The sequence below is a fragment of the Anopheles arabiensis genome, chromosome X (genome assembly GCF_016920715.1).
Source record: "Anopheles arabiensis isolate DONGOLA chromosome X, AaraD3, whole genome shotgun sequence".
Classification (NCBI taxonomy): Eukaryota; Metazoa; Arthropoda; class Insecta; order Diptera; family Culicidae; genus Anopheles; species Anopheles arabiensis.
The window spans coordinates 9,876,124-9,902,668 of NC_053519.1; the positions used below are offsets into that span (position 1 = coordinate 9,876,124).

General features: G+C 52.5%; 5 protein-coding genes across 6 annotated transcripts; 3 read left to right on the plus strand and 2 right to left on the minus strand.

Moving 5' to 3' along the window:
• Positions 1-851: 851 nt before the first annotated feature.
• On the plus strand, positions 852-2,785 carry LOC120906622 (chondroadherin-like). Its single transcript, XM_040318421.1, has 4 exons — positions 852-982; positions 1,059-1,854; positions 1,932-2,101; positions 2,167-2,785. Exons 1-4 carry the CDS (start codon positions 965-967, stop codon positions 2,668-2,670), a joined length of 1,488 nt encoding a protein of 495 aa, XP_040174355.1. The 5' UTR covers positions 852-964; the 3' UTR covers positions 2,671-2,785.
• Positions 2,786-4,750: 1,965 nt separating this feature from the next.
• On the plus strand, positions 4,751-6,768 carry LOC120906791 (E3 ubiquitin-protein ligase Hakai). 2 transcript variants are annotated; one of them, XM_040318792.1, is made up of 3 exons: positions 4,751-4,978; positions 5,065-6,334; positions 6,417-6,768. In XM_040318792.1, the coding sequence occupies exons 2-3, from the start codon at positions 5,278-5,280 to the stop codon at positions 6,605-6,607; spliced, it is 1,248 nt and encodes a 415-aa protein (XP_040174726.1). In that variant the 5' UTR covers positions 4,751-4,978; positions 5,065-5,277; the 3' UTR covers positions 6,608-6,768. The 2 variants fall into 2 exon arrangements, with proteins under 2 accessions (XP_040174726.1, XP_040174725.1); XM_040318791.1 differs by having other exon boundaries at positions 4,753-4,978; positions 5,060-6,334.
• Positions 6,769-7,176: 408 nt separating this feature from the next.
• LOC120906793 (probable phosphomevalonate kinase) lies at positions 7,177-8,113 on the minus strand. The gene is made up of 2 exons (XM_040318798.1): positions 7,892-8,113; positions 7,177-7,806 (listed from the first exon to the last, which is right to left on the minus strand). Exons 1-2 carry the CDS (start codon positions 7,987-7,989, stop codon positions 7,326-7,328), a joined length of 579 nt encoding a protein of 192 aa, XP_040174732.1. The 5' UTR covers positions 7,990-8,113; the 3' UTR covers positions 7,177-7,325.
• A 2,130-nt stretch (positions 8,114-10,243) lies between these two features.
• Positions 10,244-14,806, minus strand: LOC120906789 (regulator of nonsense transcripts 2). The gene is made up of 2 exons (XM_040318789.1): positions 11,052-14,806; positions 10,244-10,973 (listed from the first exon to the last, which is right to left on the minus strand). The coding sequence occupies exons 1-2, from the start codon at positions 14,535-14,537 to the stop codon at positions 10,647-10,649; spliced, it is 3,813 nt and encodes a 1,270-aa protein (XP_040174723.1). The 5' UTR covers positions 14,538-14,806; the 3' UTR covers positions 10,244-10,646.
• Positions 14,807-16,460: 1,654 nt separating this feature from the next.
• LOC120906790 lies at positions 16,461-25,744 on the plus strand. The gene is made up of 4 exons (XM_040318790.1): positions 16,461-17,268; positions 18,442-19,820; positions 19,918-20,170; positions 22,468-25,744. The coding sequence occupies exons 2-4, from the start codon at positions 18,876-18,878 to the stop codon at positions 22,869-22,871; spliced, it is 1,602 nt and encodes a 533-aa protein (XP_040174724.1). The 5' UTR covers positions 16,461-17,268; positions 18,442-18,875; the 3' UTR covers positions 22,872-25,744.
• The last annotated feature ends 801 nt before the right edge of the window (positions 25,745-26,545 follow it).

Genomic DNA, 26,545 nt, shown 5'->3' on the forward strand with positions numbered 1-26,545 from the left:
AAAAAAAACATACACAAAAACCGTGCATCTAATGCACGACCAACGAGGGCTGGTAAGCACCGACCGAACGTGTTATCGAACATGGAATATGCTGAATGCTGCAAGCACGTTGTTCTAGACATTACATCAAACGAACCCCCCCCCCCCCATCCCTTCCAAAACAAATAATTGTCGCGCAGGTTTTTATCGCCCTGAGAGCGCGTAAAAGTTCTATGCTACCATGTGCAATAAAGTTGGTTGGTGCAGCTAAAGTCATGTAGCAAATTGGTTCCGAGACTGCGTTTCAAACCAGAACGAAAGCACCAGAACCCAGTGCCCAGTTTTATCGAACCTGCCGGAGAACATTATGCCACAAGCAGGCTGAAGCATGCCTCGGTCAAATAGTTGGCCCAGCCAAACATGTCGTGTAGCAGATTCGTTCCACCCGTTGCATAAAACAAACGCCCAAACCCTTAACTAATTACGGTGGCACTGGGAGCACTGTATCGCACTTGTCGCCCGGGAAAACATTCTCACGCTCCCAGAACCTGCGGTCCAATTTGTTCTTGCACACGCACGTAACGCACAACAGTCCCAGTAGAACAGTAGCAGCAGCGCCAGACGAACTAGCAACGATGCACATGTGTATCGCGTACGAACGACGTTGTGCGCAAAATATCATGTTGCCCGATTTGTTCCGGCGCAAAAGAGGAAAACGCACACTTCTCCCGGGGGCTGGCAATCGATGGCCGAAACGAGCGAGCATGGGCGAGCGCGAGCGCGATAAGATAAATGCAGCGTCGGCTGTGCGATAAGAGCACCCGGAGGCCAGCTCATGCATCTGATACCAGCGGAACTGTTCGGGGGATGGGGGGGCACAGGTGCTGCAAACCGAAGGGTTTATGTGCTCCGCGTTTAAATAGCACTGCCAGCGGCAACCACGGCAGTAGTATTGGTTTGCATCGCGCCCGAGGGAGCACATACGATGAGAGCATCAAGAATCGTAAATAACCACCCCGCGTGTGTGTGTGTGTGTTTGTAGTTAATCCTTGTATCTTTTTCTATCACCCCCCCTGCAGATAATAATATTGCTGGCGAGCTTCGGTGCGGTCGAGCCGGAGCTGTATGAGGACGCGGCGACGCTCTGCGACAGGTGTGCGTGCGTGATCGCGAATCGGACCAGCGCGGTGCACGGGTACGATCTGCTGGACTGTTCGCGCAAGGGGCTGACGCACATGATCGGGGGCTGGCCGGCCCGGTTCGACACAGCCGAGCCGGAGCGCGAGATCGTCCTGTCGCTGTCCGGGAACAACCTGACACGGCTGGAGCAGCTGCCCGCAACCAACACGACGCTGGTGTTCAGCTGCCGCCACTGCAACCTGGCCAGCGTGGCGGGCGGCCTGTTCCTCGACACCGCGAACGTGCTCCGGGTCGACCTCAGCCACAACCGGCTGACGGGCGATGCGCTGACGGCGGCCGTGTTCCGCGGCCAGTACGTCGGCGAGGACAGCGGGCTGCTGCTGCAGCTGGACGAGCTCGATCTGGGCGCGAACGCGATCGCCCACCTGCAGGAGGACGCGTTCGAGCACATCGTGAGCCTGCGGGAGCTGTCCCTGGCCCGCAACCCGCTCGGCCGGCTGGTGGGCGGTACGGCGCGCGCCCTCGCCCAGCTCGTCAACCTGGAGCATCTCGACCTGTCGTACGCCGAGCTGACCGAGCTGGACGACAGCGTGTTCGGCGGGATGCGGTCGCTCCACGAGCTCGACCTGTGCGGGAACCGGCTCGGCGCGGTACCGGAGGCGCTCTATCCGCTCGCCGCGCTGCACACGCTCAACCTGGCGGAAAACCCGATCGAGGTGCTGAGCTTCGCCCAGCGTGAGTAGCAACCTGGTGTTGGCACTTCTTTTATCGTGGACTAATTTGAGGGTGTTCTCTTCTTCTCTGTGTGGCAGCACTCGACTATCTGTTTGAGCTGAACGTGAGCAGCATGCCGGTGCTGCACACCGTCGAAGTGGACTCGTTTGCTCACGTGCGCATGCTGCGCACGCTGCTCGCGCGCAACAACACGCCGCTGGAGGTGTTCGACATGACCATACTGTACCATCTGACCGATCTGCGCGAGGTAGGCGAGGCTTGCTCCTGCACCCTAACCGCAACAATCGCTCTAAAAACTATTCTCTTTCGCAGCTCGACCTGTCCCAGTCGAAGCTGAAGCATCTGCACCCACCGACCGGCAGTGTGGTCCTGCCGCCCGCCGCCTACCTGAACGTGCTCGAGATACTGCTGCTGCACGGGAACCCGTGGCACTGCGACTGTGCGCTGCAGAAGGTGCTCCGCTACATCCACTTCTTTTCCCACTCGGACTACGAGGAGGAGGACGATACGCGCTGCGAGACGCCCCACATGCTGGCCGCGATGCACCTGGTCGACCTGTACTACATCGACGTGTGCGACCAGCCGGAGGAGGGCCCGGCCGGCCCGATGTACGAGAAGCCGGCCTTCCTGCGCCCGGGCGCCATCTTTCTCTCCCTGCTGTCGGTCGGCATCGTCGTCGGGCTCGGCATCGTCATCGGGCTGGTGATCGTGTGTCTCAAGCGCCGGCTGGCGGCCCAGGGGCTCGGCTTTACCTCCGCGCCGGTCCGCTACACCTCGGTGCGCGAAAGCACCACGTCCACCGTTTTTCAACCGTAGAGCGCTTGTGGATTGTGAGTCGGGCGGGCAAAAGGGGGAGGCTGCAAAACGTTCCTTACACTAGGGCTGGTAGAGTAAACCGTGGTTTAAAATCAACATTCCACATCTAAGCTAGTTTAGTGCGTAGTGTCGGTTTTAGTAAATAGTGCATATCCCATCGTAGGGCAATGGTAGTGAAGTTGTTTGGAAACCAGCGCAGACATTTTCTCGACAAACTGCCGTAAGGTCAATGGTTGGGGCAATTACCTCGCGCTGAAGTGGACCAGAAACAGGGACAGGATGTGCCGGACGGAGGAAACCCGCCAGCTGATCTCCCCAACACTTCACTGCTGCCGACATAACCTATAAGTTAAGCTGCCAGCGTCTCGAACCAGGCATTCGAATCATTTGCACTTTTAGGGTAGTTTTTTTTCTTAATGTAACCATTTTGCATTACTTTTTTTCATTCCCCAATTTGCATGTACCAATCTAACGTCTAATTTAAAATAAAAATTTGAAAAAAATGTTGTACAACAAAGCCACCGCGTTGTAAACAAAACCACCATTGCACCGAAATGTAAACAGCGGGTAAATTGCTTTCGCACTGACAGCCGCAGCGAGCTGTCAAAGCTGTTTACATTGCCTAGCACCGTCAACTGTGGCAGATGAGGTCAGTGATGGTGGGTCACGGACCCATATTAACCCTGCCGCTGGCAAGCGAAAAAAAACATCATAGCCAGCGATTTTGGAGGCTTGTAACTCTTGAGTGCACTATCCGATACCGAAGCAATCGTTGTGATGAAAATTAAATCAACATTAAAAGCATGTTTATGTTTTGACATTTTAAAGTTGATGGGATGATAAAAAAAAATTCAATGGAACGCTGTTTAGGGCGGTGGCAACGCTTTTTCGCATGCGATTTTATCGGAAGGCCTGTCAAAATTTTATATGGAATTTGACAGATAACGTCGGACGTGCGATTTCGTCGTACGACGGAATCAAAAAATTTTGATTTCGTCAGACGCCGCATCCGATTTTATCTGTCAAACTAAATGTGTGGTGTTTTGTAGGAACAATCTCAACTCAATTTTTCATAATCGTTATACAGGTGGTCCCCGAGTTACACGGTACCTCTTATACGCGGATTCAAAGATACGCGGTTTTCTAAATTTGACAGTTCTTTGAGCAAATTGTACTGATTTGACACATCAATTGTCAAATGCCGAATACTTTCCCTTTTGATCGAATTTTTAAAACTAATTCAAAAGGTTTAAAACCAAGTCCCAAGAAACCCGGATGAACGGCGCTCCACTGTATTTATTCACATAATCCTGATTTTTTTTCGGAAATTTATACTACGTTTTGATAAAAATTACCCAGTTTATATTAACTACATGTTTTTCCGATGGGAATATTTGAAATTTGCCATAAATTATATTGTTTTTTAATGCCCATGAGTTATAATAACCGTTTTTTTAAATATCCTCCTCCGAACGCAATGTCATCTTCGTTTCGCACTATCATTTCTCATCAGCACGGATAAACGGCGCTTCACTGTAGTTCATAAATTTTACCGGAAAAGTATGTATGCCTCTAGTTAAAATAAATATTTGAATTTTTGTTTTAGGGCCAAATTCAAGATGACCAAAACGATTTTGTCGAATATTTACAGTCTGTTCCCGAGTTACGCGGTTCTCGATATACGCGGATTCGGAGATACGCGGTTTTCTAAATTTGACAGATTAAATGTCAAATCAGTACAATTTGTGTCAAGTTCGGTATAAATTGCATTTATGCTAACAAATTGAAACCGCTTAAAAGCCAGAAATATTATAATTTTCTGCACGAATCATATCATATAAATGATAAAGTGTATAAAAGTACTAAATTAAATTAAAAAAAAAAAAAACTCCGAGTAATCAATAGTATTTTAGTCAAAAAACGTGAAATTCGACATACGTGGATATTCGAGTTACGCGGATTCGTCGGGACCGCAGAAACCGCGTAACTCGGGAACAGACTGTACAGACCTTGGTGGCAAACCCTGTAAATCCTGTTGAGTGTCACAAATGTCAAACTACACCTTTTCCGCAACCACCGCCAACAGCTGCCAAACAGCTCGTCGTGAGCCAACCCGGCCTCTGCAGGGTTCGAGCGTGCGTGTAACCACCGAAGAAAGCTTGGCAAGAAAGAAAGAAAGAAAGAAAGAAAAAAAAGCGTCACGAAATTATTTGCCCTGCACCATACAGCAAAAGAAAAACAAAAACACGGAATTAAGCGCGACAGACACCGAAACGGCAAAGCGTTTGCCCCTCCAATCAACCGTTAGGTAAGTGGCCGATCTCGGCGCGGTGAACCGCCCCGCCGCCATGTGTGCGGCTAATTTGTTTACGTTTTGTTGTTTTTGCAGCGTAGGATCAGAGTGAGGTGGGTTTGGTTTTGGAGAAGAAGAACACCTTTGGATACGGACAACCGCAACACCATGTATCGCAAGTAGTGGCCGCCAGGTCGGTAGTGAGGAAGGAGAGCGAGAGAGGGTGAGAGCAATCGTGGGCGGTTGAATACGCGGACGAACAGCGGAAGAGAGAGAGAGAGAGCGAGTGAACCACAAACCGCACTAAAGGCAGCATGGATTCGGACGACGGTGGCAGCGGTACGAAGCGATCGGGCCGGGGCCGGGGCCGCACCAGAGGCACTCGCGGCAGGGGCAGAGGGCGGGGCCGCGGCCGCGGCAAGAAGGCGACGCGCGTCATCTCCTCGGACGAGGAGGAGGAGGTGGCCAGCCCCGAGCCGGAAAAGGAGAATGGGGCCGTGCCGGCGGTGGCGGAAAAGCCAGCGCCGGCCCCGTCCGGCAAGCGGCGCAGCGTCGAGCACGAGCCGGTCAAGGAGCTGGGCGGGCCGCCGCCGCCCCAGGTGCTGCCCGCACCGGCCGAACCGGACCCGGAGCCCGGTGCGCTGCTGCCCGCCCCGACTAGCGCGCCGCTCATCATCGACATGGAGGCGGACATCTCCCAGCTGGAGGCGCCCACCTTCACCACGATCAGCCGGGGGCCGCCCGAGCCGATGCTGCGGCTGAACTGGAACCACAAGGTGAACCTGATCGGCGAGAAGGTGCTCAACCCGATGATCTACTGCTGCGACCAGTGCGACAACCCGATCCTGATATACGGCCGCATGATACCGTGCAAGCACGTGTTCTGTCTGCGGTGCGCCCGCTCCGACACGCTCAAGGTGTGCCCGCGCTGCAAGGAGAAGGTGGTGCGAGTGGAGCAAACCCGCCTCGGCACGGTGTTCATGTGCACGCACGGCGGCACCCGGTACGGCAACACGGGCTGCCGGCGCACCTACCTGTCCCAGCGGGACCTGCAGGCCCACATCAACCACCGGCACGTGACGAACGCGGGGCATGCGGCGGCGGCGGCGACGGCCCCGCCCGCCCAGCAACCGGTGCAGCCGCTGGTCATACCGCCGGCGGGCGCCCACCCGCCCGTCCCGGTCCAGCCGATGGAGCTGTCGCCGATGAGCAAGCTGCTGTCGGAGAAGGTGAACTCGGGTGGGGTGGCGCCGCTGCGCAAAAACTCCTGCGAGCAGCTCAACTCGCCCCGGGCCGGCATGATGCGGCAGGGCGAGCTCGGCGACGGCTACTACTACGGCAGCTCCGGCTCGTACGCGTCCAGCCATTCAGGTAGCGTGCACGGTCTTCCACTTGCATTGCGTTAAAATTTAACGTTCCTTTTCTTTTTCTTTTCTTTCTTCGTTCATTGCAGCTGCGAACCAGCACATGCACATGTCGATCGGCGTGCCCCAGCAGTCGCCCGTGCAACAGCATCTGTCCCGCACCGGCTACTCGCCGTACGGGCATCAAACGTCCTCGCCGCAGCAGCAACCGTCGTCCAGCGCGTCCTCCACCCTCTCGTCGTCCCTGTGGAGCCAATCCACCAGCCAGTACTATCGCTAGACGCGTACTGGCCCAAAAGAGAGGCAACAGGAGCAGCGGAACACAGCAGAACAGGCCCCCCTCCGAACGGAAGTGAATGATTTTTATTTTTTTATTATTTTCTTTTGCAAACAGAATAAGTATGATTTAGAATAAAGTGTACGCATGTCTCAAACATAGGATTAACATAGTATTGTGCTGAAGGAAGGGGAGGAGGAGGTGGGGGGGGGGTTTAAACATTATAAGTACAAAGCGCCGAACTGCCCACAGCATTAGCGAAAGAAGCACAAACACGTCTTTTCTTATAAGTTCTGAAAGCGATTCTAACACGATTACGAACTCTGTCGTTCGTACACACGAGGAGGCGTGTTGTTTGCGTAAACATTTTAAACCAAAAGCGACTGATGAGATGATTTATCGCCGGTTTTATTTTTTAAATAGAAATTTAATTCTTTTGTACTTGCTTGCCACATGTAGCAATGATTTTTTTAACCCGGGCTACCAGATAGAATGTGATTTTATGAAAATTTTCAAATGCGTAGGGGTTCTTTCTTTAGTTTAGGATGGAATTTGGAGAAAAAACCCGTTTATTTTTTATATTTTATTACAAAAAAACCCAACACCTTCCACCAACGCCTATTAACGCCTATGACAGATTAACAGATAAATGGAATAAATAAAAAATGTTTCTTATGTTTAAACCACACCCCCGCCGCCCACGTATTTGTGCTCTCAGTTCTCAGCATTCGACCAGCTGCACCAGCCGGTCGAGCAGTTCGCCCACCCCGTCTGGCCGCTCGTTCGTCAGCACCAAATCCCACTCGGCGTACCCGTCGAGATCGCACTCCGATTGGACGTCATCCACGCCCGCCTGAAACTGCCAGCCGCGCCCGTGCCGGACCTGCTCGCTCGCCTCGATCCGCACGGTGCGCAGGCGGGTCTCGGGCCCGTACGCCTCGCGGAAGTAGCGCACATCGGTCTGGCGCCGCACGTCGCTCACGATGCAGATCGGCCGGTCGATGGTGGTGCAGGCGGCGCGGCAAAACACACCGTAGTCCTCCTGCCGGCGCCCGTCGCTCCACTCGATCATCTGCCGCCGGTACCGCTCCTTGTACGCACCGTCACCGAGCAGGGCAGCCAAATCCAGACCCATCGCTTCCGCCCAGTGCCGCTTGATCGGTTCCGAGATCCGGACGATCTGGGCCCGGTCCGTGCCGAGCCTGGCCCGAAAAAGAGAGCAAAGAAAAAAAAGGTTAAAAAGAGAGTGGGAGAGAGAGAGAGAAAGAGCACGCCGTTTGCGTGTACCTTTGCAGGAGCGCGTCGGCGAGAAAATCCTTGCCACATTTGCGCTTGCCACTGAGCAGCAGCAGGACGCGGGGCACACCGTCCGGCACGTTGGCCATCGATTCAGGACGAGTTGGGCAGGAAGAGGGGAGGGGGTTGGGGGATGGTGTGTTCGGTTGTTGATTGTTGTTGTGCTTGAGCGTCGGACACTTGTGGAGCTTTCGCTTGCGACAGACACTTGGAAATACGGGGGAAAGCGTTTCGATTTAGTGATGTGCTCTTTGGAGCGCACCCACGACTCCGATCCGAATCCGGCTGTTGTTAGTCCGATTCCGACTAGTTCTGCCCAGAGTCAGAGTCGTTCGGAAGTGAAGGGAAGGTGAAGAGTAGTGAAGAGAAGGATGAAGTTTTGGTCAGAATCGATTCCGGCCTGCTCCGAAGTTTTCTGGTTCGATTACGGATAGTAGGACCGGCATCAGTTTCCGAAATCGGCTCTGGATCAGCTCCGAAATCAGAATCGGCTTCGAGATCGGAGTCGGTTTTGGCATCTCCATAAGAATAGGCGTTTGAGTCCATTGATGCTACGTATTGATTGCCGCAAAGTATCCAAATTTATTTGTAAACAATCCATTCTCATGGATATTCCCGGGATGATTTCGCTTCTGAAACTTCTTATTTTAATTCAAGAACTGATTCTCATTCCGAAACTAATTTCAATCGGCAAATCGGCTCCGGAGTCAACTCCGAAATCGGTTCCGGGTGCAATTTTAGAATCAGTTCCGGAATCGGCTCCGGAATCGGAATCGACTATATCATCGGAAACGTCTCCGGAATTGATTTCGAACCCGGAATTGGAATCGAGTACGTCCGATTCCGAGCTTCCACCACCAGCTCGGAGTCACCTGGAGTCGTTCGGAGTCGTTCGTAATCGTCAGAGGTCGCCCAGAGTCATCCGGAGGCGTTCGGAGTCGAATTGGTCCGGTGTCGCCGCAGTCGCCCGGAGTCGTTCGGAGTCGTCTGTAGTCGTCCGGAGTCGTTGGAGTCGCTTGGAGTCGCCGGAGTCGCTCGGAGTCGTCTAGAGTCGTTCGGACTCACATTCGTTTGGAGTCGTCCGTAGTCGTCTGCAGTCGTCCGTAGTCATCCGGAGTTGTTCAGAGTCGTCCGAAGGCGCCCGGAGTCGCCCGGAGTCGTCCGGAGTTGTTCGGAGTTGGAGTCGTTCGAAGTCGTTTCGAATCACCCGGAGTCGTCCAGAGACGCCCGGAGTCACCCAGAGTTGCCCGAAGTCGTTCGTAGTCGTCCATAGTCGTCTGGAGTTGTTCGGAGTCGGAGTCATTCGAAGTCGTTCGGAATCGCCCGGAGTCGTCCAGAGATGCCCGGAGGCGTTCAGAGTCTCCCGGAGTCGTCCAGAGTCACCCGGAGTCGTCCAGAGTCGCCCGGAGTCGTCCAGAGTCGCCCGGAGTCGTTCGGAGTCGGAGTTGTCGGGAGTCACCGAAGTCGCCCAGAGCCGTCCGTAGTCGTCCGGAATTGTTCGGAGTCGGAGTCGTTCGAAGTCGTTCGGAATCGCCCGGAGTCGTCCAGAGATGCCCGGAGGCGTTCAGAGTCGCCCGGAGTCACCGGAGTCGCCCAGACTCGTCTGTAGTCGCCCAGAGTCATCTGTAGTCGCCCAGAGTCATCGAGAGTCGCCCGGAGTCATTCAGACTCAGAGTCGTCTAGAGTCCTCCGTAGTCGTTCGAAGTCGCCCAGAGTTGTTTGGGGTCGGAATCGTCGAGAATCGGCCTTCGAAACAAACGACTCCCACCGACTCCGGACAATGCTGGACGGACCTACCTTACGGAGTCGATTCCAAAATTATTCGAGTCGGATAGGAGTCGACACCGGATTTTTACCATCTTCACACATCACTAATTTTCGATGCGCTGTCATCTGTAATGACAGTTCCATTGTGGTCGCGCGTGGAACACACGCTCATTGTACCGCGAGGAATAAGATTGAAGCATTTTTTTTTTCTTGTAGCCAATTTATTGCTTTACAACGTTCCGTCCCTCCGCAAAGTCGATATGAATGAGCTGAAGCGATTGCATTCAAAACTAGAGCCTTAACTTGCTGTGCCCGTTAAGCAGTACTATTTAAACTATAAGCTTGATTAAGAAACTTATATAAGTTGTGAGCGAACACTGGCCGTTTTTTTTTTTTTGGATGAAATCTCAGTCGATACATCCCTACGGCACGGAACACGTTCAAACAGACCGTTACATTGCTGAAGCGAGCTGAAGCGTTTCAAACACTCGCTCTCTCTCTCTCTCTCTCTCTCTCTCTCTCTCTCTCTCTCTCTCTCTCTCTCTCTCTCTCTCTCTTTCTGAAACGTTCTCAATCTGTGCTTAGGGCAGTTCAGTACTACCGACACCGAACATGGCTGGGCAGTTTATTCACATACAGGGGTTTACACTTTGCATGCCAACCGTTCAGCTCATCCCAGTTTCCCATTCAACAAAACCCTCGACTGCAAACCTCGAACGAATGGGAGAGGGTTTTGCTTGTTTGTTTGTTTTTTTTTTTTGTTTTTACAATTTAGCTCCTCCGGCGCAAGCACACAGCACACAACAGGAATGCGTACGTAGCACCATCCTTCTCCTGCTTGCATACCGGCAAGGGGCTGTGGTCGCTCCTACCGTCACGTGTGTGCCTTTAGGCCCTCCCCCCCATTTGGGGCGCGGGACGGCCACCGAACCGGTTCTGTTTTCCGCCGCGTTTGCCGCGTGGCTTGACGACGCGTGGCTCAGTGGAAGATCGCATCGATGTCGGGCACACCCTTCGGGTGCTTGAACTTGGCCTGCTTGAGCGGCCGCATCCGCAGCGGGTCGGCGAGCCGGGTCGGCTGGTTGAGCGACTCCTGGTAGTCCTCCTCCTCCAGCCGCTCGGAGATGTTGAGCGTCAGCCGCTTGACGCTGTCCTTCTCCTCCTGCAGCTTGCGCTCCTGCTCGCGTATGTACTGCGCGAGCGGGCTGTCCTCGGGCGCTTCGAACTTCCTGTACGTCTGCTGCTTGCCCTTGCTCCTGATCATGAGCGCGAACGGCACGGTGTCCGGCTTCACGTTCGTCGGTTCCTAGGTTGTTTAATCAGAGTGTTTAATTACATTTGCGTTACATTGTGTGGCCCCTTCCCCAACGAACATAGGACCTACCTGCAGCTGGTCGTACGTTTTCTTCGTATCGTTCCGGAACGAGATTGGTATCGGCACGTGCTTCGGGTTCACCTTGGCCGCATCCTTCGCCCGCTGCTGGCAGTACTCGGCCGCCATCCGCTCGAACTCGCGCTCGAACTCGAGATCCTCCGGCTGCTTCTGCGCCACCGGCCGCTCCTCCTCCTGCTCCTCGTCCTGCAGGGCCCGCTCGTCCTCCTCATCGTACTCCCGGTCCTCCTCCTCCTCCTCTTCTTCCTCCTCCTCGTCATCCTCATCGTCCTCCTCGTCGTCGTCGTCGTCCTCGTCCTCCTCGTCGTCGCCGTCGGTCGCACCGCCGGCCGCCGGCGAGGGTGTGTCCGCCCCGTCCTCCTCCTCGTCCGGGCGCGTCCGGGCGTCCTCCTCCGTACCCTCGTCCGACTGCAGCGAGCAGGTCTCCTCCCGGTCGGACGAGTCGGGCGCGTCGCTCACCGTGCGCTGGGCCGCCGACCCCTCCTGAGCGGCCCGCTCGAGCACATCGCCCGGCAGCAGCTTCTGGCGCAGCTCCTCGACCGCCTCCTTCGCCTGCTCGAAGCTCCCGTACAGCTTCAGCTTCGGCCGCAGGCTCTTCAAGCACTCCCGGTACATGTGGTCCATCAGGATCGGAAAGAGGTCCTTCACGCTCGGCCGCGTCGGCCCGGAGATGGCAGGCAGCGGCGCACCCGTCTCACTGTTGCTGGTGGTGGTGGTCACTGGCTGCTGGACAGCCGCAGCTGGCGGTACCGTCGTGCTGCCGGCAAAGTATGGGTGCGACTTTTTGTACCAGTAGTACTGCTGGAAAAACACGAGAAAGTAGTCGAGCCGGCGCCGGTTTTCGCCCGTCGTAAAGTACTGGCCGCACGTGTCGAGCAGCACGCAGGCCAGCTTCAGCCGGAACAGCGACTCGGGCGGATCGACCAGCGACGGTGGGCCGTCGTGCGTGAGCGTCACGCCGAACGAGATGATCGAGTAGAGCGTGTTGAGGATGTTGTCCGCATCGACCAGCTGGTAGTTGTATAGCTCGCCGAGATACTTGACCATCGCGACCCGCCGCTGGGCCAGCTTGTTGTCGTGTATCTCCAGCCCCGCCCGGATGTCCTCCAGCACGGTGTCGATGACGTGCAGGACCGCCCGCTCCTGGTAGGAGTGCAGCCCGGCCAGCAGGTCGGCCAGGCTGCGTATCAGATGGTAGCGGATGTTGTACGCCCGCGACAGACACCGGACGGCGTACGCGAACGTCCCCTCGTCGTCCCAGCCGAGCCGGCGCAGCAGCTTGATCATCTTGTCCACGTTCGACTTGTCCAGCTCGCGGCAGATCAGCTGCCGGACGTAGGTGTGCACCAGCGGGCGCTCCTTGCGCGCCACCCGCAGCCCCTCGGGCCGCTTCACCAGGTAGTACACGTTCTCGACCTGCTGCACGTGCCTGTCGAGCATGGTCGTGTTCATCTTCAGCCGCATCATCTGCTCGAGGAACGCGTTCGTGCGCATCCGGCTGTCCGGGCAGTTGTACAGGTAGACGCCGCACACCTCCAGAAACGCGCACGTCATCTCGACGTTGTGGTGCTGAAAGCTGTGCAGCAGGCAGCGCAGACAGTACAGCGCCTCCAGCTTCTTGTAGATGCCGAACTTGACCAGCTCGCCGATGTACCGCACCACCTTGATCTTCGTCTCGATGTTGATCTGGTCCTTCTTCTTCAGATGGTACTTGAAGTCGATCTTGAGCATCTGGCACAGCTCGTGGGCGACGTCCGGCGACACCAGGTCGACGATCGCGACGAACCGCGCGTACATCGGCAGCAGGTCGAGCCGGGTCCGCTGCACCCCGAACAGCACCTTCACCAGCCGGCGCCGCTTGCTCTTGGTGTTCAGGTTGAGCAGGAAGTCGATCGCGGCGTTGTCGATCAGCTCGCGGTTCACGCAGTTCTGCAGGTTCTGCACGAACTGCTCGAAGTAGCGCCGGTTGCCCTGGTTGCTGGGCGTGCCGCCGCTTGCGGCGCCCCCACTGCCGGCCGCCCCCGTCCCCCCGTCCCCCGGGTCGGCGGTCGAGGCGGCATCGTCGTCCTCGAGCAGGCAGCTGGCCGCCGACTCGAGCTCGCCCAGATCGCCGTACAGCTCCGGCAGCTCCATGTCGAGCGTTTCCTCCGTGATGGGCGGCCCGGCCGCACTCATGTCCGGATCGAGCGCCCCCTCACTGTCCTCCTCGTTGTCCGACTGCTGTTGCTGCTGCTGCTGCTGCTGCGCCGTCTGACCTCCCTTCACCTGCTGCTGCTGCTGCTGTCCCGCCGCCGGCTGCTGCTGCCGTTTGTCGCAGTAGTTGGGCAGAAACTGGCGCAAGTCGGGCAGATCGACGTAGAACGATTTCGTCTCCTCGTCCCGCCACGGGTCGAGATTGCCGAACTGCAGGTCCTCGCCGGCCCGCCCGTCCAGCACCGCACCCTCGATGCCGCCTGGCGTGCCCGGTTCGAGCAGCTCCTCCAGCTCGGGCAGCGGCTCGCCGAGCAGATCGGCCAGCGTGCCGGTCGACGCGTGCAGCTTCTCGTACGACGCCTGCAGCTGGGCGAGCTGTTCGCGCTTTTCCGCCGTCACCTCGCCCTTCGACTGCAGCATCTTGCGGCGCGACTTCTCCGCCAGCTGCAGCTGCTTGTGCTCGGTGCGCAGATGCTCCGCCAGCGACTGGTAGTAGTCGCGCAGCAGATTGCGCAGGTTGCCCTGCCGGTCGGGCGGCAGCAGGGGCGAGACGGGCATCGGCACGCCGTACTTCTTCGCCAGTGCGGTCATGCGGCTCGGCACCAGCCCGGCGTACTCGTCGCCGCAGTGCTTGCAGAAGGACAGCACGATCGACAGGTTGACGTGCTCCTCCTTGTCCTGCGCGATCAGGCCGGTGAGGCAGGCGCCGAGCAGCGGCAACCCCGTCTTGTTCGGAAAGATGCCGACGCTGATCAGCTCGGCGTAGAAGCGCAGATCGACCCGCATCTTGCTCGGGTTCGGCACCTTCTCGCCCGGCTTGATCGGCAGCAGCCGCTGCCAGTTCTCGAGCAGCGTCGGCCCGAACTCGGCGTAGTGCCGGTGCAGATAGTTGCACAGCGTCAGCACCGCGCCGATGTCGCTCATCTTCAGCTTCGCCTCGACCAGGGCCGCGCTCACTTCCGAGATGTACTTGGTCAGATTCAGACCGGACACGTCCTGCATCAGCGACGGCAGCTGCTGGGCGGTAAACTGCTTCAGCCGCTTCACGAACGCGGTGTTCTTCTTCAGGCTCGAGTCGTACCGGAAGAAGTCCTCCTCGGCGGGCCGGTCCGGCGACTGGTTCTGCTGCCGCTCCAGCGCCTTCTGCTGGTAGCGCTCCTGCAGCCCGGCCACGAACGCGGCCAGCTCGGCCCGCTCGGCCTCCTCGTCCGGCGCGTCGGCCGGCCGCTCGTCTGCGGCCGGGGGCGCCGGCTCGCCGCCACCCTCCGCGTCTCCGTTAGCCATCCGCGGTTGCTGGCCTAGTAGGCACGGATTGCTGCAGTGTCTGTCTCAGCAAACGCAACTCCCCTGCTGCTTCACACCGGGCAGGTTGATCGACGTCGACGGTTGTTGGTAGCTGTTGATGGGCGGGCACGTGAGCACGGTGCTGCGGGCCTCTCTTCCATTAACCTAGCAAATAAAATTAACTGCACGAGCTTTACGTGCTTCAAAACATTCGTAGCTAACGTATTATCGTGTGCTAGTTGCGGACGGCAAATTTTGACTCACGGCAAACAACGATGCACGGTTAGCACGCGGTCTGGCAATGGCCGTGCGTGCGACACGCGCGACAACGTGCATGAAGCAAACTTGTGTCGCTCCAACAATCGTAGCCTGTCGCTCTTTCGCTTCTTGGAGGGCTTCTCCGTCAAACTATGACGTTTTCACTGATATTTTAAAATAAAACATAAGAGCTTATTTTGTGCATCAATCGAAAGATTCGGCCAGTGAAGCCGTCAATTACCACATTTCCTAAGCGCCACAAATGCACTGAACGACTCCTAAGGGTGGTGGAAGTGCTCATCCGAAGCGATTTTATCAGACAAAAATTATATGGCGATAAAATCGCTTCGGATAAAGCAGCTAATTTTGGCATGCTAAAGATCGCTGGTTGAATTCGCCCTTTGCAGTAGATAAACAGCTTGATGCTGTTCCACAGATAGCGCCACCAGCTTTTTTGCTATTTTTAGAATGCATGAGTCGTTTGCCGTCTGCTAAACGAAGTGCCAAGTGCCACAAATCCACTAAACGACCACTAAACGGCTTCTAAACGACTCAAGCACTCTACCTAGACGGAATATAGAAAGACTTCGTTTAGCAGACGGCAAACGACTCACGCATTCTAAAAATAGCAAAAAAGGTGGTGGCGCCATCTGTTTTTGGGATACCCAACCAGTTGAGCTTCTACGCTTGGAGGAAAGCTTTCTCATTTCCTCTGTACTGTTGTATGGTTTCGCATTGAAGTTATGCATCGCTAGAACTAGAACGGCGATACGATTGTTTAAATACTAAACTCCAATGGAGACCACCAGCACTGAAGCAAGTGAGATTTGAGTATTGGTCGTTGGTGTTGATACCCACGTATCTGACCACACGACTATTTATATAGATTTTTGCTCAGAAAGTTATAAGGCTATATACCCAAGTAACAAAATCGACATGCTTTCTCATTCTACCCAATAGATCAGTAAACCTGAGAGAGCGAGAAAGCATGTCGATTTTGTCGCTTGGGTAGGTCATTATAAGATGAAACTTGTCGAAACACATTGCGAGAAAAGGATAGCAATATAATAATCAGTTTTAATGCGCCATCTATTGATCAAACCAATGAAGCTTTCATTTTTTTTATATGGATATTAAATTTTCCAGTCGTTTAAGCTTAATCTGTGGCGCTTGGGGTTGGTGCACAGCCAATTTAAATGTTTAATACCGAACACGTTTTGATGAATGTAGTAGAACTTACTTAACTTCTGTTATATTTTGCTCTCGTATTTGAGTACAAAATCTTTAACTTTTCATTGAATTATCAAAACCAAAACTGCGCACTGCAAAGCGGCCCATAAGCGGATCGCATGGCGGCCGTCAAGATGTCTGGTAATTTGTCTGCTGTGTCGTACGACCTATTGTCATTTGGATGGGAAGCGCACAAAGCGCTGCCCTGGGCCGTCGCTGTACCGCGCGCAGGGTACACAACGCACACAACCAACCAACGGGAAAGGGAAAACATCTGATCGGCCGTCGGCCGTATGTCTGTTCGCAGCCGCAGCCGCAGCCCCGGCAGGCGGTAACGTCAAACCGTTCCGCACCAGCATTCGCCTAGTGTAAACGCACTGACACACATGGCACATACCTTGCTCGCCCTCTTTCCCTCTCTTGGTGCCCGCTTTCTGGGGCAGTGGCAGGGCGCAAGTGACGGTTCCAACTGACGGCGCAGTCTTATTTCTCAGCTCACCACACGAAAATGGCTGAGTTGTGAGCGTCGGTCGTTTTTGGGCAGTGTGCGTGTGTGTGTCTGTGCATTGTAAAAGGCAATCATTTCCCGCATCGCGGACACCATCGGACACACGAATGGTTCCACTTTTCGGCACGCGACCACCATCTCCTTGAACGGCCAGTGTGTGTGTGTGTTGTGCCTTTGGTGCGGTCGGCCACCCACTGCTGGAGCGCATCCCGCCTGGTTCGTCCAAACCACCGTCCCTTAGCAGTGGTGTGCTAACGACCCACACCCCCCCTGCGACGAGGAGGAGAGAAAATTGAGCCATTTCCCCCGTGGGGTAGGGCCACGGACAAACAGACACAACCCTCACACCGAACGGTTCCGGGTGTGCGGATGGAGCTGGGCATCCCCGTGTCCCCGGCATCCCACCAGCAGCAGCAGCAACAGTGAATTGGTGCGCACCGACAGTGGGGGGCAGGGGGAGGGCACGGGTGGATGACCGTGTCGCCAGATGAGACTCACATGCCGTGCTGCTGCAGCAGATTCCCCCGTGGTGTCGGTGGTGGTTGGTGGAGTGGTGGAGCGGTGCTGTTGATTCGAGGTGCGTTTTGATCGTCGGCCGCACACGGGACACGGTACGGCGGAAGGCGGAAGAGGCCGGGGGAAGGTGCAGTGCCTGTTAACCTGTTAAGTATCATCCCTGCTCGTTAAGCGAACCCCCCGGAATGCGCCACCGAACCGCAACTAGTACCACACACTGTAAGTTACATGGGGGGACCACACACACACACACACGTGCACGCACGCACACACTTCCACACAAACACAATTTTCAATCGCATTCTTCATCGCCCCCTCCCCGCTGCTGCACCGCTTCTTTCCCCATTTCTCTTCACAGGCGTGCGTGCGTGCGTGTGTGCAGAAATATGTTTCCTTTGTTGGAATGGTTTCGATCTGCCCTTTTTATTTGGGAGTATTGTGTGTGTGTGTGTGTGTGTGTGTGTCTGTCTATCTTTTTTCTTCTTCATCTCTCTCTATCTCTCTACATACCCCTCCCCAAATTGGTTCCCACTTCCTACACAGCTGTGCGCGGGACCAAGAGCTTCCGGTCATCATTTCCGGTGGGGTACAGTGGGCCCAAAAAACTACAAAAAAAAACGATAAGCTATTGTACTGGACCTTGGTACGTCACGCTGGGGGGGAGGGGGGATGTGGATTCTGCAGCCCGGACGGTTCCAGGGCGGAATCCAAAACCCGGAGGTACTTCCCGCGAGTCCTTTCCGGGAGTTCTTTCTCAGGCGGCATTTCCTTCCCCGGAGTGCTGAGCAAATGTGGTCATGAGTCATGGAGGGGTGAAGTGTACCCACCAGCAAGCGAAGCGATCGCTGAATAATCGCTTCTTTTTTTTTTTTGGGGATCGGAATTGATTGCCATTTCCGGTTCACCTGGGATTCCCCAGAGAGAAAACAATTTTTTGTATTTTTTTAATTAAAAAAAAACCTCAAGAAAGTTGAATATAGGACAGAAATAGGGTTAAACATTGGGAAGGGAATAGGACCTATTACCTAGTCACTGATTGTTAATAATAGTTTTTTTATTGAATCTAACTGCATAAAGGTGCAATAAACGCCTAAATCACACACAAAGTGTGTATATACCCCAAGATCAATCACTTCCCTCGGCGCTGGTGCAGTGTGACATGCACTCCAGTTGCATTATGCTTATGATTGTGCCGATGGTGTTTTTTTTTTATTGCAATAGGCCAATTTACGTAAGCACTGATCTTAATCTGTATCAGGCGCCGCGCTTGCCACGGTTTTGTGTTTGTCCGTGTGGAAGACAGCTTCCGCTTTTTGTTTTCTTCGATTATTAAATTTTTGTAATATATTCCCTCTTTTTGTAATATTTCTTTTTTGTATTTAATCCTTCCAGAACGATCGTGCATCATCGCCTGACAGAGAGTGGCCTTCCGAGAATATTTTGTAATTGTGAAGTAAACAAAAAAAACACACACACACTCACCCAACCAAGCCTTCGAAGAAACGGACAGCAATATTGCAAGCGATACGAGAGAGATAGAGAGAGAGAGAAAACTTAGAAAAATAGAGCGACAATCATCAAAAAGTTTAACCGCCTCAAAACGTAAAGGGTGAACGGTAAAGTACACGCGGACCAGTGACCAGCAAGAGACACACACGCAGAGACATTGTCGTCGTATATCATACGTAATATAGCAAACAAAACAAAAACAGACACACCCACCCACACACATATATCTATTACAAAAGCGTGCCTAAGAATCTGGTTGCCAATTTGCCCCGCTGTCGTCGTCCCGCCCAGCCCAGCCGACGCGAAACCCGGACTTGATGCATAGCACCTCCCAGGGTGGTAGTATGGCTGCTACTCTGCTACAGCAGAAAACGTACATGAACGGGCTGGCCGGGAGCGGCGGGCCGGACGGGTCCGGTCCGGCCGGACCGGGCGCGGTGGGCAGCGTGGGTGCGGCCGGAGGCGGCAGCGTCAGCGGCCCGTCCGCCGGCGCCACCTTCCTGCCCGTCTCGAAGACGCTCATCCATCACCTGCTGCCTCACAATCTGCAAGCGGACCACCACGCGGCCACCGGCGCGTTCCATCACAGGGCGGAGCACTACCACCAGCGGGCGCACCGGGGCAGCATCGGGTCGTCGGCGTACGGTACGCTCGCGCCGAGCGGCTGCGAGGATCCGCCGGCCAGCGCGCTGGACGAGATCTTTAGCCCGCTGCCGGTCCGCCACCTGGATGCGGCCGGGAGCGCCACCACGCCTTTGGAGATCGGTACCGATGCACTGTGGGATGCGATCGGGTCACCGACCACTACTACTGCTACTTCCGGCACCGCTACCAGCACCACTAGCACACTAGTCTTCACTGGGCAGCAGCCCACCATCCCAGCAACAACCAATCATGCCTCAATCAACAACCCGCAGCAGCACTGCCACGAGCAACCGGACGCGGACTGTCCGATGGTGGCGGCGGATGGGTCCGACACCACCACCATCACCGAGCAGCGTGCCGCCGCCGCCGGTCCCGAGCCGGGCGAGCAGGAGCAGCAGGAGCCCGAACCCGAGATCGACATCGTCATCAACAACGTGGTGTGCTCGTTCAGCGTGCGCTGCCACCTGAACCTGCACGACATCGCGCTCAACGGCGACAATGTCGAGTTTCGGCGCGAGAACGGCATGGTCACGATGAAGCTGCGCCGCCCGTACACGACCGCGTCGATCTGGTCCTCCGGGAAGATTACCTGCACGGGCGCTACCTCCGAGGATCAGGTGAATGTTCAACTGGTTCTACCCCTCGCTGCTGCTGAGTTCGCCTTACTCACTTACCCTGTTTGTTTGCTTATTTATTTATTTATTTATTTTGTAGGCAAAGGTGGCCGCACGCCGCTACTCACGCTGCCTGCAGAAGCTGGGGTTTAACGTGCGGCTGCGTAACTTTCGCATCGTGAACGTGCTCGGTACCTGCGCGATGCCGTGGGGCATCAAGATCGTCAACTTCTCGGAGAAGTACAAAAAGGACGCGAGCTACGAGCCGGAGCTGCACCCGGGCGTCACGTACAAGCTGCACTCGCCCCGCGCCACGCTCAAGATATTTTCCACCGGAAGCATCACCGTTACCGGTAAGTGTGCACTGTAAAGGTGAAGCGATGTGGGTGGAATTGCAGCAAGATTACAGATTCCCCCCCCCCCCGCCTGCATGTGTGCTTAGGGACAGTTGTCTTTCGTGAGGTAAAACGTGTCAAGGGATGTATCGTTGTCCCTTTTTGTGCGGGACTTTATAAATCTTTAAAATTGAGTTTTTTGTTACATTCATCGATATGCTTTGGTAAATGATGTAACGTTGATTCTAATGTACAGATACTCCATTTCTCTGTGTGTATCGGACCAACAAGTGAACAATTTAAAGCATAATGTGTGCCCTGTGGGACTAACAATAGCCGCATGTGTATGATTGGTGCACACTAGTGGTGGGAGCTCGTAATCAGACCCCTACCCGATTCCGATTTCATGTTCGAAATCAATTCCGGAGCCGACTTCCGGATTCTGATCGCGAAATCGATTACGCAATCGACTCCGGAATTGTAATTGATCGAAAACGCAATTTACTTCACTAACGGCATCAGTATTGACTCTAGACCTGGAATTAGTTTCGGAATGAGAATCAGATCTTGAATTCAAATAAGAAGTTTCAATGGAATGGTTCACTAGATTTTTGGATTCTTTGCGGCTATCAATACGTAGCATTATTGGACCCAAATGCCTATTCTTTTGGAGATGCCGAAACTGATTCCGAATCGAAGCCGATTCTAATTTCAGAGCCAATTCCGATTCCAGAGCCGATTCCGGATCCGCTGCAATGAATAATTAAGTACTGATATGTGTTAAAATTAATTAAAAAAAAGCCTTTAGACACCATTAAAATTAAATTTGATGGACCAAAAGCCGCAATAAGTGACGCTTCATTGTAAAGATATAAAAAAGATTATTTCGTATGATTTTATTCAGGAGGAACGGTCCTAAAAGGTCGTATTGCTCTTTCTTTTGATTATCTATTAGGAAATTCCTGTTTTTTTAAGCTTAGATTCAAATTATGTTTCTGAATTTAACTGTCACTCCGAGACTTGGTCTGGAGATTTGACGCCTACTGCAATTTCGAATGCCCGTCTCGCTGGATTTTCCCAAGCATACTTCTGTAACATAAAGCATATTTCAAACAGCAATCGAGACAAGTTGCTCGACTCGACTCGAATCGAGAAAACAGAATAGGATACAGGGTTGCCCAAGATTTATTGGTCAGTTCCCATAAGTTTTTGGGGTCGTCTCACGATTTATTCATCGTATTTCATAGATTTTTGGTTCGTTCCCATAATTCATTGGTATCGTCCAATTGGATATCAATACAGCAGAGCCTATTTGTTGATTATGCTTCGATGTTTAAGTTCGCGTTGCGCGCGAGATGCTACACTTAGTTGCCATTGTTTCTGTTTTACCTTTTATTGCGTTGAATTTATGATCATGGTGGTTTGATTCGCTTGTTGCGCTGCGTTATTGCGGCAGCACACATTATCGTTTGCTAATATTTTTTATGAAAAAAAGAACTCACACTATTTCGCTTTGAGTTGTAAAAAAGTGCGTAAAAATATTACTTATTAAATTCAATTTGTTGTCTCGTTCTCAACAGTCGCCACACTGTCAATCGCTTGTTGCGTGACATCTTATTCGAGTTGCCATTGACATTGTTGAACTGTATTTTTTAGGGCTTGCAATACTTACTTATGTTGTGGTGGTGACTTTACAAACCACGGCACTATGTTAGCCAATATGTACAAAATATGTTATGGTACCTTGCCATACGATACCTCTCGTAATTACAGGATTTTCCGGGGGTTCTCATAGTTGTGGGACACTTCCTTGACCCTTTCTTATAGGAAGTGGACTTCATATGATGGAACTCTATGACATCCTTGTTGGACAGGCTGCTTAGAAAGTCCTATTGGATATCTCAAACAAGGGTGCTATAGAGTACAATTCCCAATCCATTACGTTCATTTCACGTAAGAAAGAGTCAATGAAGTGTCCCACAACAATGAGAACGCTTAGAAAACCCTGTAAGATATGTGTTTAATTGTTTTAACAGAGAAACGTGCTTGTTTTTTGTTTTAGTCCATGAAGTAGTTTCAATGCTCAAGAAGATGTTCACCACTGATAAAGGGAAATTGGCATCAAATGTATGCATTTTCTTTAACCTTTTGCATTGCGCAGTAACTCTAAAGTTGGCAACTCTTTTCCATTTATCCATGAATTACTTTCCCCTTTTACTATTAAATCCAGCAATTGTACATGGAACAATAAATGCACCATTAAAAAAAAAAGAATCTAATGAAACCTTTCCACCTCCAATTCTCCACCTCACCAGCTGCCAGTGTGGCCTTCGTGCAGGCCGCCATCGAGCACATCTTCCCGCTGGTGTACGAGTTTCGCAAAAAGCGCACGCCGCACGAAAAGCTCGAGCTGCTCAAGCAGCCGCCCGCCTTCGATCCGCAGGAGCTGGAGCTGCCGGAGGATGGCGAGGTCGATCTGCTGGCAGCCGCCGGCACCACCACCCCGACTGCGAACGGCGGTGAACTGGCGAACGTGGACGACGACGACGACGAGGCCGACGGCGCACTCGTGTCGGAGGACTACGAAATGCACGGGGAGGACGAACGGCTGCCGCCGCCGCCCGGCAACACCAAAGCAATAGACAAAAGCAATAGTATTAGGGCGGCCGGGTGTGCGCCGCCTGCCAGGGGCGGTTGTGCACCACGGTTCGTGCGCTAGGGCTTCCCCCGCGACCCCGGACTGAATCGTAATGGGAATCGTATATAGATATATATACATATGCTATGCTACCAATGCTCAGTGACTGGCCAGCCAACAACAACCAGAAGAAGAAGAAGGTCACACAAACTCCCACTTCTAAACTAGCAATAATCTTTATCTCGGATCTTCCAATGCACACACCCACCCCGCGATAATAACTCCCAATGCAAAAGCAAGCCCTTATCTTACCTAGTTATCCTAGTACCTTTTATCTCTCTCTCTCTCTCTCTTTCTCTCTCTATCTCTCTCTCGTTTTCTCTCTTTCCTCTCACATTTACTCTTATGACATACTCAAGACAGAAGTTATGCTTTAGGCACGATGAATGGAATGGTTGGAATTTTCAACCGTTGTAAGGCGTAGATGCTTTCTTGTCATATTCATTTGTTTCTGTTGCTTTATTGTTTTACCTAGGACCTCACCAATACTGTTCACAAACACACCCTCCCCCCCTTTCACGCCATTGTAATTAGGATACGTTTCTCATATCTGTTTGCTGCAATAAGGATAGCAGCCGCCACTAGCCAACCGTTAGTTAGTGCCGATTTAATTTATAGCTATTGCACGTGACTGCTGCAAAAAAAAACTGCAAGTACACACACACACACATGCGCCACGCTGGTCCCTCTGCTTTCCGTTACTGTATTTATTATTTCTGTCAAACAAAATCATAGCAAATCGTTGCAATATAATTACATGAACTGTTGGGGCTTTAGTTAAATGGCTGCCCGCAACCGCAAACCCATAGTGGGAACGAGACACGTGGGTTGTGCGCGCGTGTGTGTGTGTGAGGTGGTAGACAAGGGACAGCCCCGTTGAGTCAGCAACTAATTTTATTCTCCCGCTGTGTATACTCATAGGTTCGATATTAGTTAGAAAACACTTTGCGTTACAATTATATATATATAAACAATACATCTAGCGAGCCACAACAAAAAAAAAAACAGTGCGTGAAAGTGCGCGCCAAACGAGAGTGTGGGTATGCGCATCATTCTGATCACACACACTCAAACACTCAACAAACTGCCTGAGAAGAGAGAGAGAGAGAGAGAGGAAACAAACAATTGAAGGGATGGGGAGAAGTCGTAGCGAAACAAAAGCAACACAATATATACTAGTTTAGTGGTTTATGAATAGAGCTTTTAATACGAATAGGCTTTAGCGTGTTACAATTAATTAACAACAAAACAAAAAAGTGCCCCTAGACTAAAAGAAATGAGCCCCAGCCTAGGCTGTGTGGACGCGTGGAGAACGAGGATGAGCAATAGGCGCAACTAGGAAGCAAGAGCAGTGTGGTAACACATAGTAGGTGTGTATCGCAGCAGTGAAAGTGAAGGCCCCCCCGCACGCGCTGACGAGGAGGAGAATTGCTTGTTTTCATTAGTATCTTTTCTCTTGGACATCAGCGGCAGATTGCTTTGTGGTGGTCACTGTCGGACAAGAGTCAAACGTTAATCGTTGGGTGGATCTTTGCGGAAGAGTTTGCATATAGCTAAGGGCTGTATGTAACGACACCTAAACGTTAGCTTTGTCTCAGCTTCTAGTTACTTCTTTTTTAAATAATTTGATACGTTGATGTGTGCGCAAACGATGTGTTCTAGCACTATTTGTTTCACTTCTATTCCAACTCCTCGGTATGTTTTTTCCTTCTTATTATTGTTTTTTGTTCTAAATACTTTCAAGCGTTTGAAGCGATTCAAACAACGCAGGGCATTGTTGAGTTTTTATCTCAATTGATTTTTTTTTATTATTATTTTCGTAAGCGCCTTCTTTTGGTTTCGTTTCGTGAACGTGAAGAGGTGGTACAAGCAAAGCGTAAGCGCAAAGTGGCGAACATAATGCTCCCCGTGCGAGGGCAGGATACAATTATTTAAGCCCCGTATAGTAGGAGACAGAGAGAAAGAGAGCGAGTTAGTTAGTCTGGGAGGGGGGAACAAACATCAACCAAACAAAAACCAAGTGCTTGCGACGGGTGCGGTGGTGCGGCGTCGAAATAGCGTGTAAGACTCATAATCTCGGAATGTGGCCGTGTGTTCCCTTGTAAGACACCCACCACCAGCCCCTCACCATGCGTGGCCGCGGTTCCTGCGTATATACATATATACATATATCGTAAAAGAGAAATAGGAAAGTCCCAGCAGAAACCAAACCCCGGCGCGCGTCTTTCGCCATGCAAACAAAAAAAAATGGATGAAAAATTGGCGCGACGGGTTGATTTGGTTGTTAGCTGCTCGGGGTGAAAAATCAATTTGCGTGCGCTGTATCGCTGAACTGAACTCTACTAGCAGATAGGTATCGACATATGAACTGTAGCAGTAAACAAACAAACAAACAAACAAAACACTAATCATTTGGTAGCAATTGTATATCAAGAGAGGCGCAGCGGCATATCAAGCGGTTGCCGCGTCGGAAGCATCCATCTCATCGATCGGCCCCGTGAAAGGATCTCGGGCCGCGTTTCCTGCGGAGCTGATCCACCGCTTCGTGGTGTTGGTAGCGTACGTTAGGGAGTGATAAAACCAAAGACTTACATTTGTATTATGCACACATCAGAAAATGGAAGAGGAGGAGTAGGAGCCGAAAAAGGAGGGAAAACACATACACACACGCACACGCTACACGGAGAAGGAAGGACGCCCGAGCAGTGGTGGCACCCAGGACCAGGACCGGACAAGGATCGATGCGAAGACGCGGTATACAGACACACACACATACACACATAAACACATACACGAGCGAACGCATGCGAACGATGCGTGCTTTTGCGTTAGCTTTTGGGGACGCAACCATTTCTAACGAGGAACGAAAATAAAACCTACAATTATTTAATTTCTGTTTCCGTTGTCAATTATTGTCAGCATAACATCACCTTGTTGTAAAGTGGTTAGAGGAGTTGAAAGAATCGCCGCATCATCACATTAGCGGTTGGTTATGAGTCCGTTGGGTGTATACTGCTAGCAATTTGATGATTTTGGTGGTCAGTTGCGTACTCGCTGTGTACTTGTTTAGCTGGCCGTGCATGACGACCAACAATCCGGGTATCCCACGGCGTTCGGTTCCAACTGAAGAAGACTATTTGAACGCGATTGCACACATTCTCTTGTGCGGTAGTCGAACTCTCAGTTATCGAAGGTGGGAATTAAATGGTAGCAAATTCATACTTGGTATGCTGTAACTTTTTTTAATCTAAATACTGTTAGTTCCGGAACCAGTATGGGTTGAGTATTAGTTCTAGAACCGGTATTGCTTTCAGTATCAGTTTCAGCATCGGTACGAGTTCGAGATCTGTTCCAGGGTCAGGATCGGTTCAGAATCAGTTTCAGGACTATTTTGGGTTTGTGGTCGGTGCTAAGACCTGTATGAGTTCGGAATCTGTTCTAGGTCTAGTATGGGCTGGAAATGAGTTCCAGAACTGGTTCGGAATAAGTGTTCTGTATCAGGTACCGGTACGAGTTCGGGATCTGTTCTAGATATAGTATGGGTTCGAAATCAATTCCAGAATTTGGGTTTAGTATCAGTTCCAGGATAGTTAAGAGTTCGGGATCTGTTTCAGGTTGAATGTAGGTTCGAAATCAGTTTCAGGACTATTTTGGGCTTCTGGTCGGGGTTAGGACCAGTATGAGTTATGTATCAG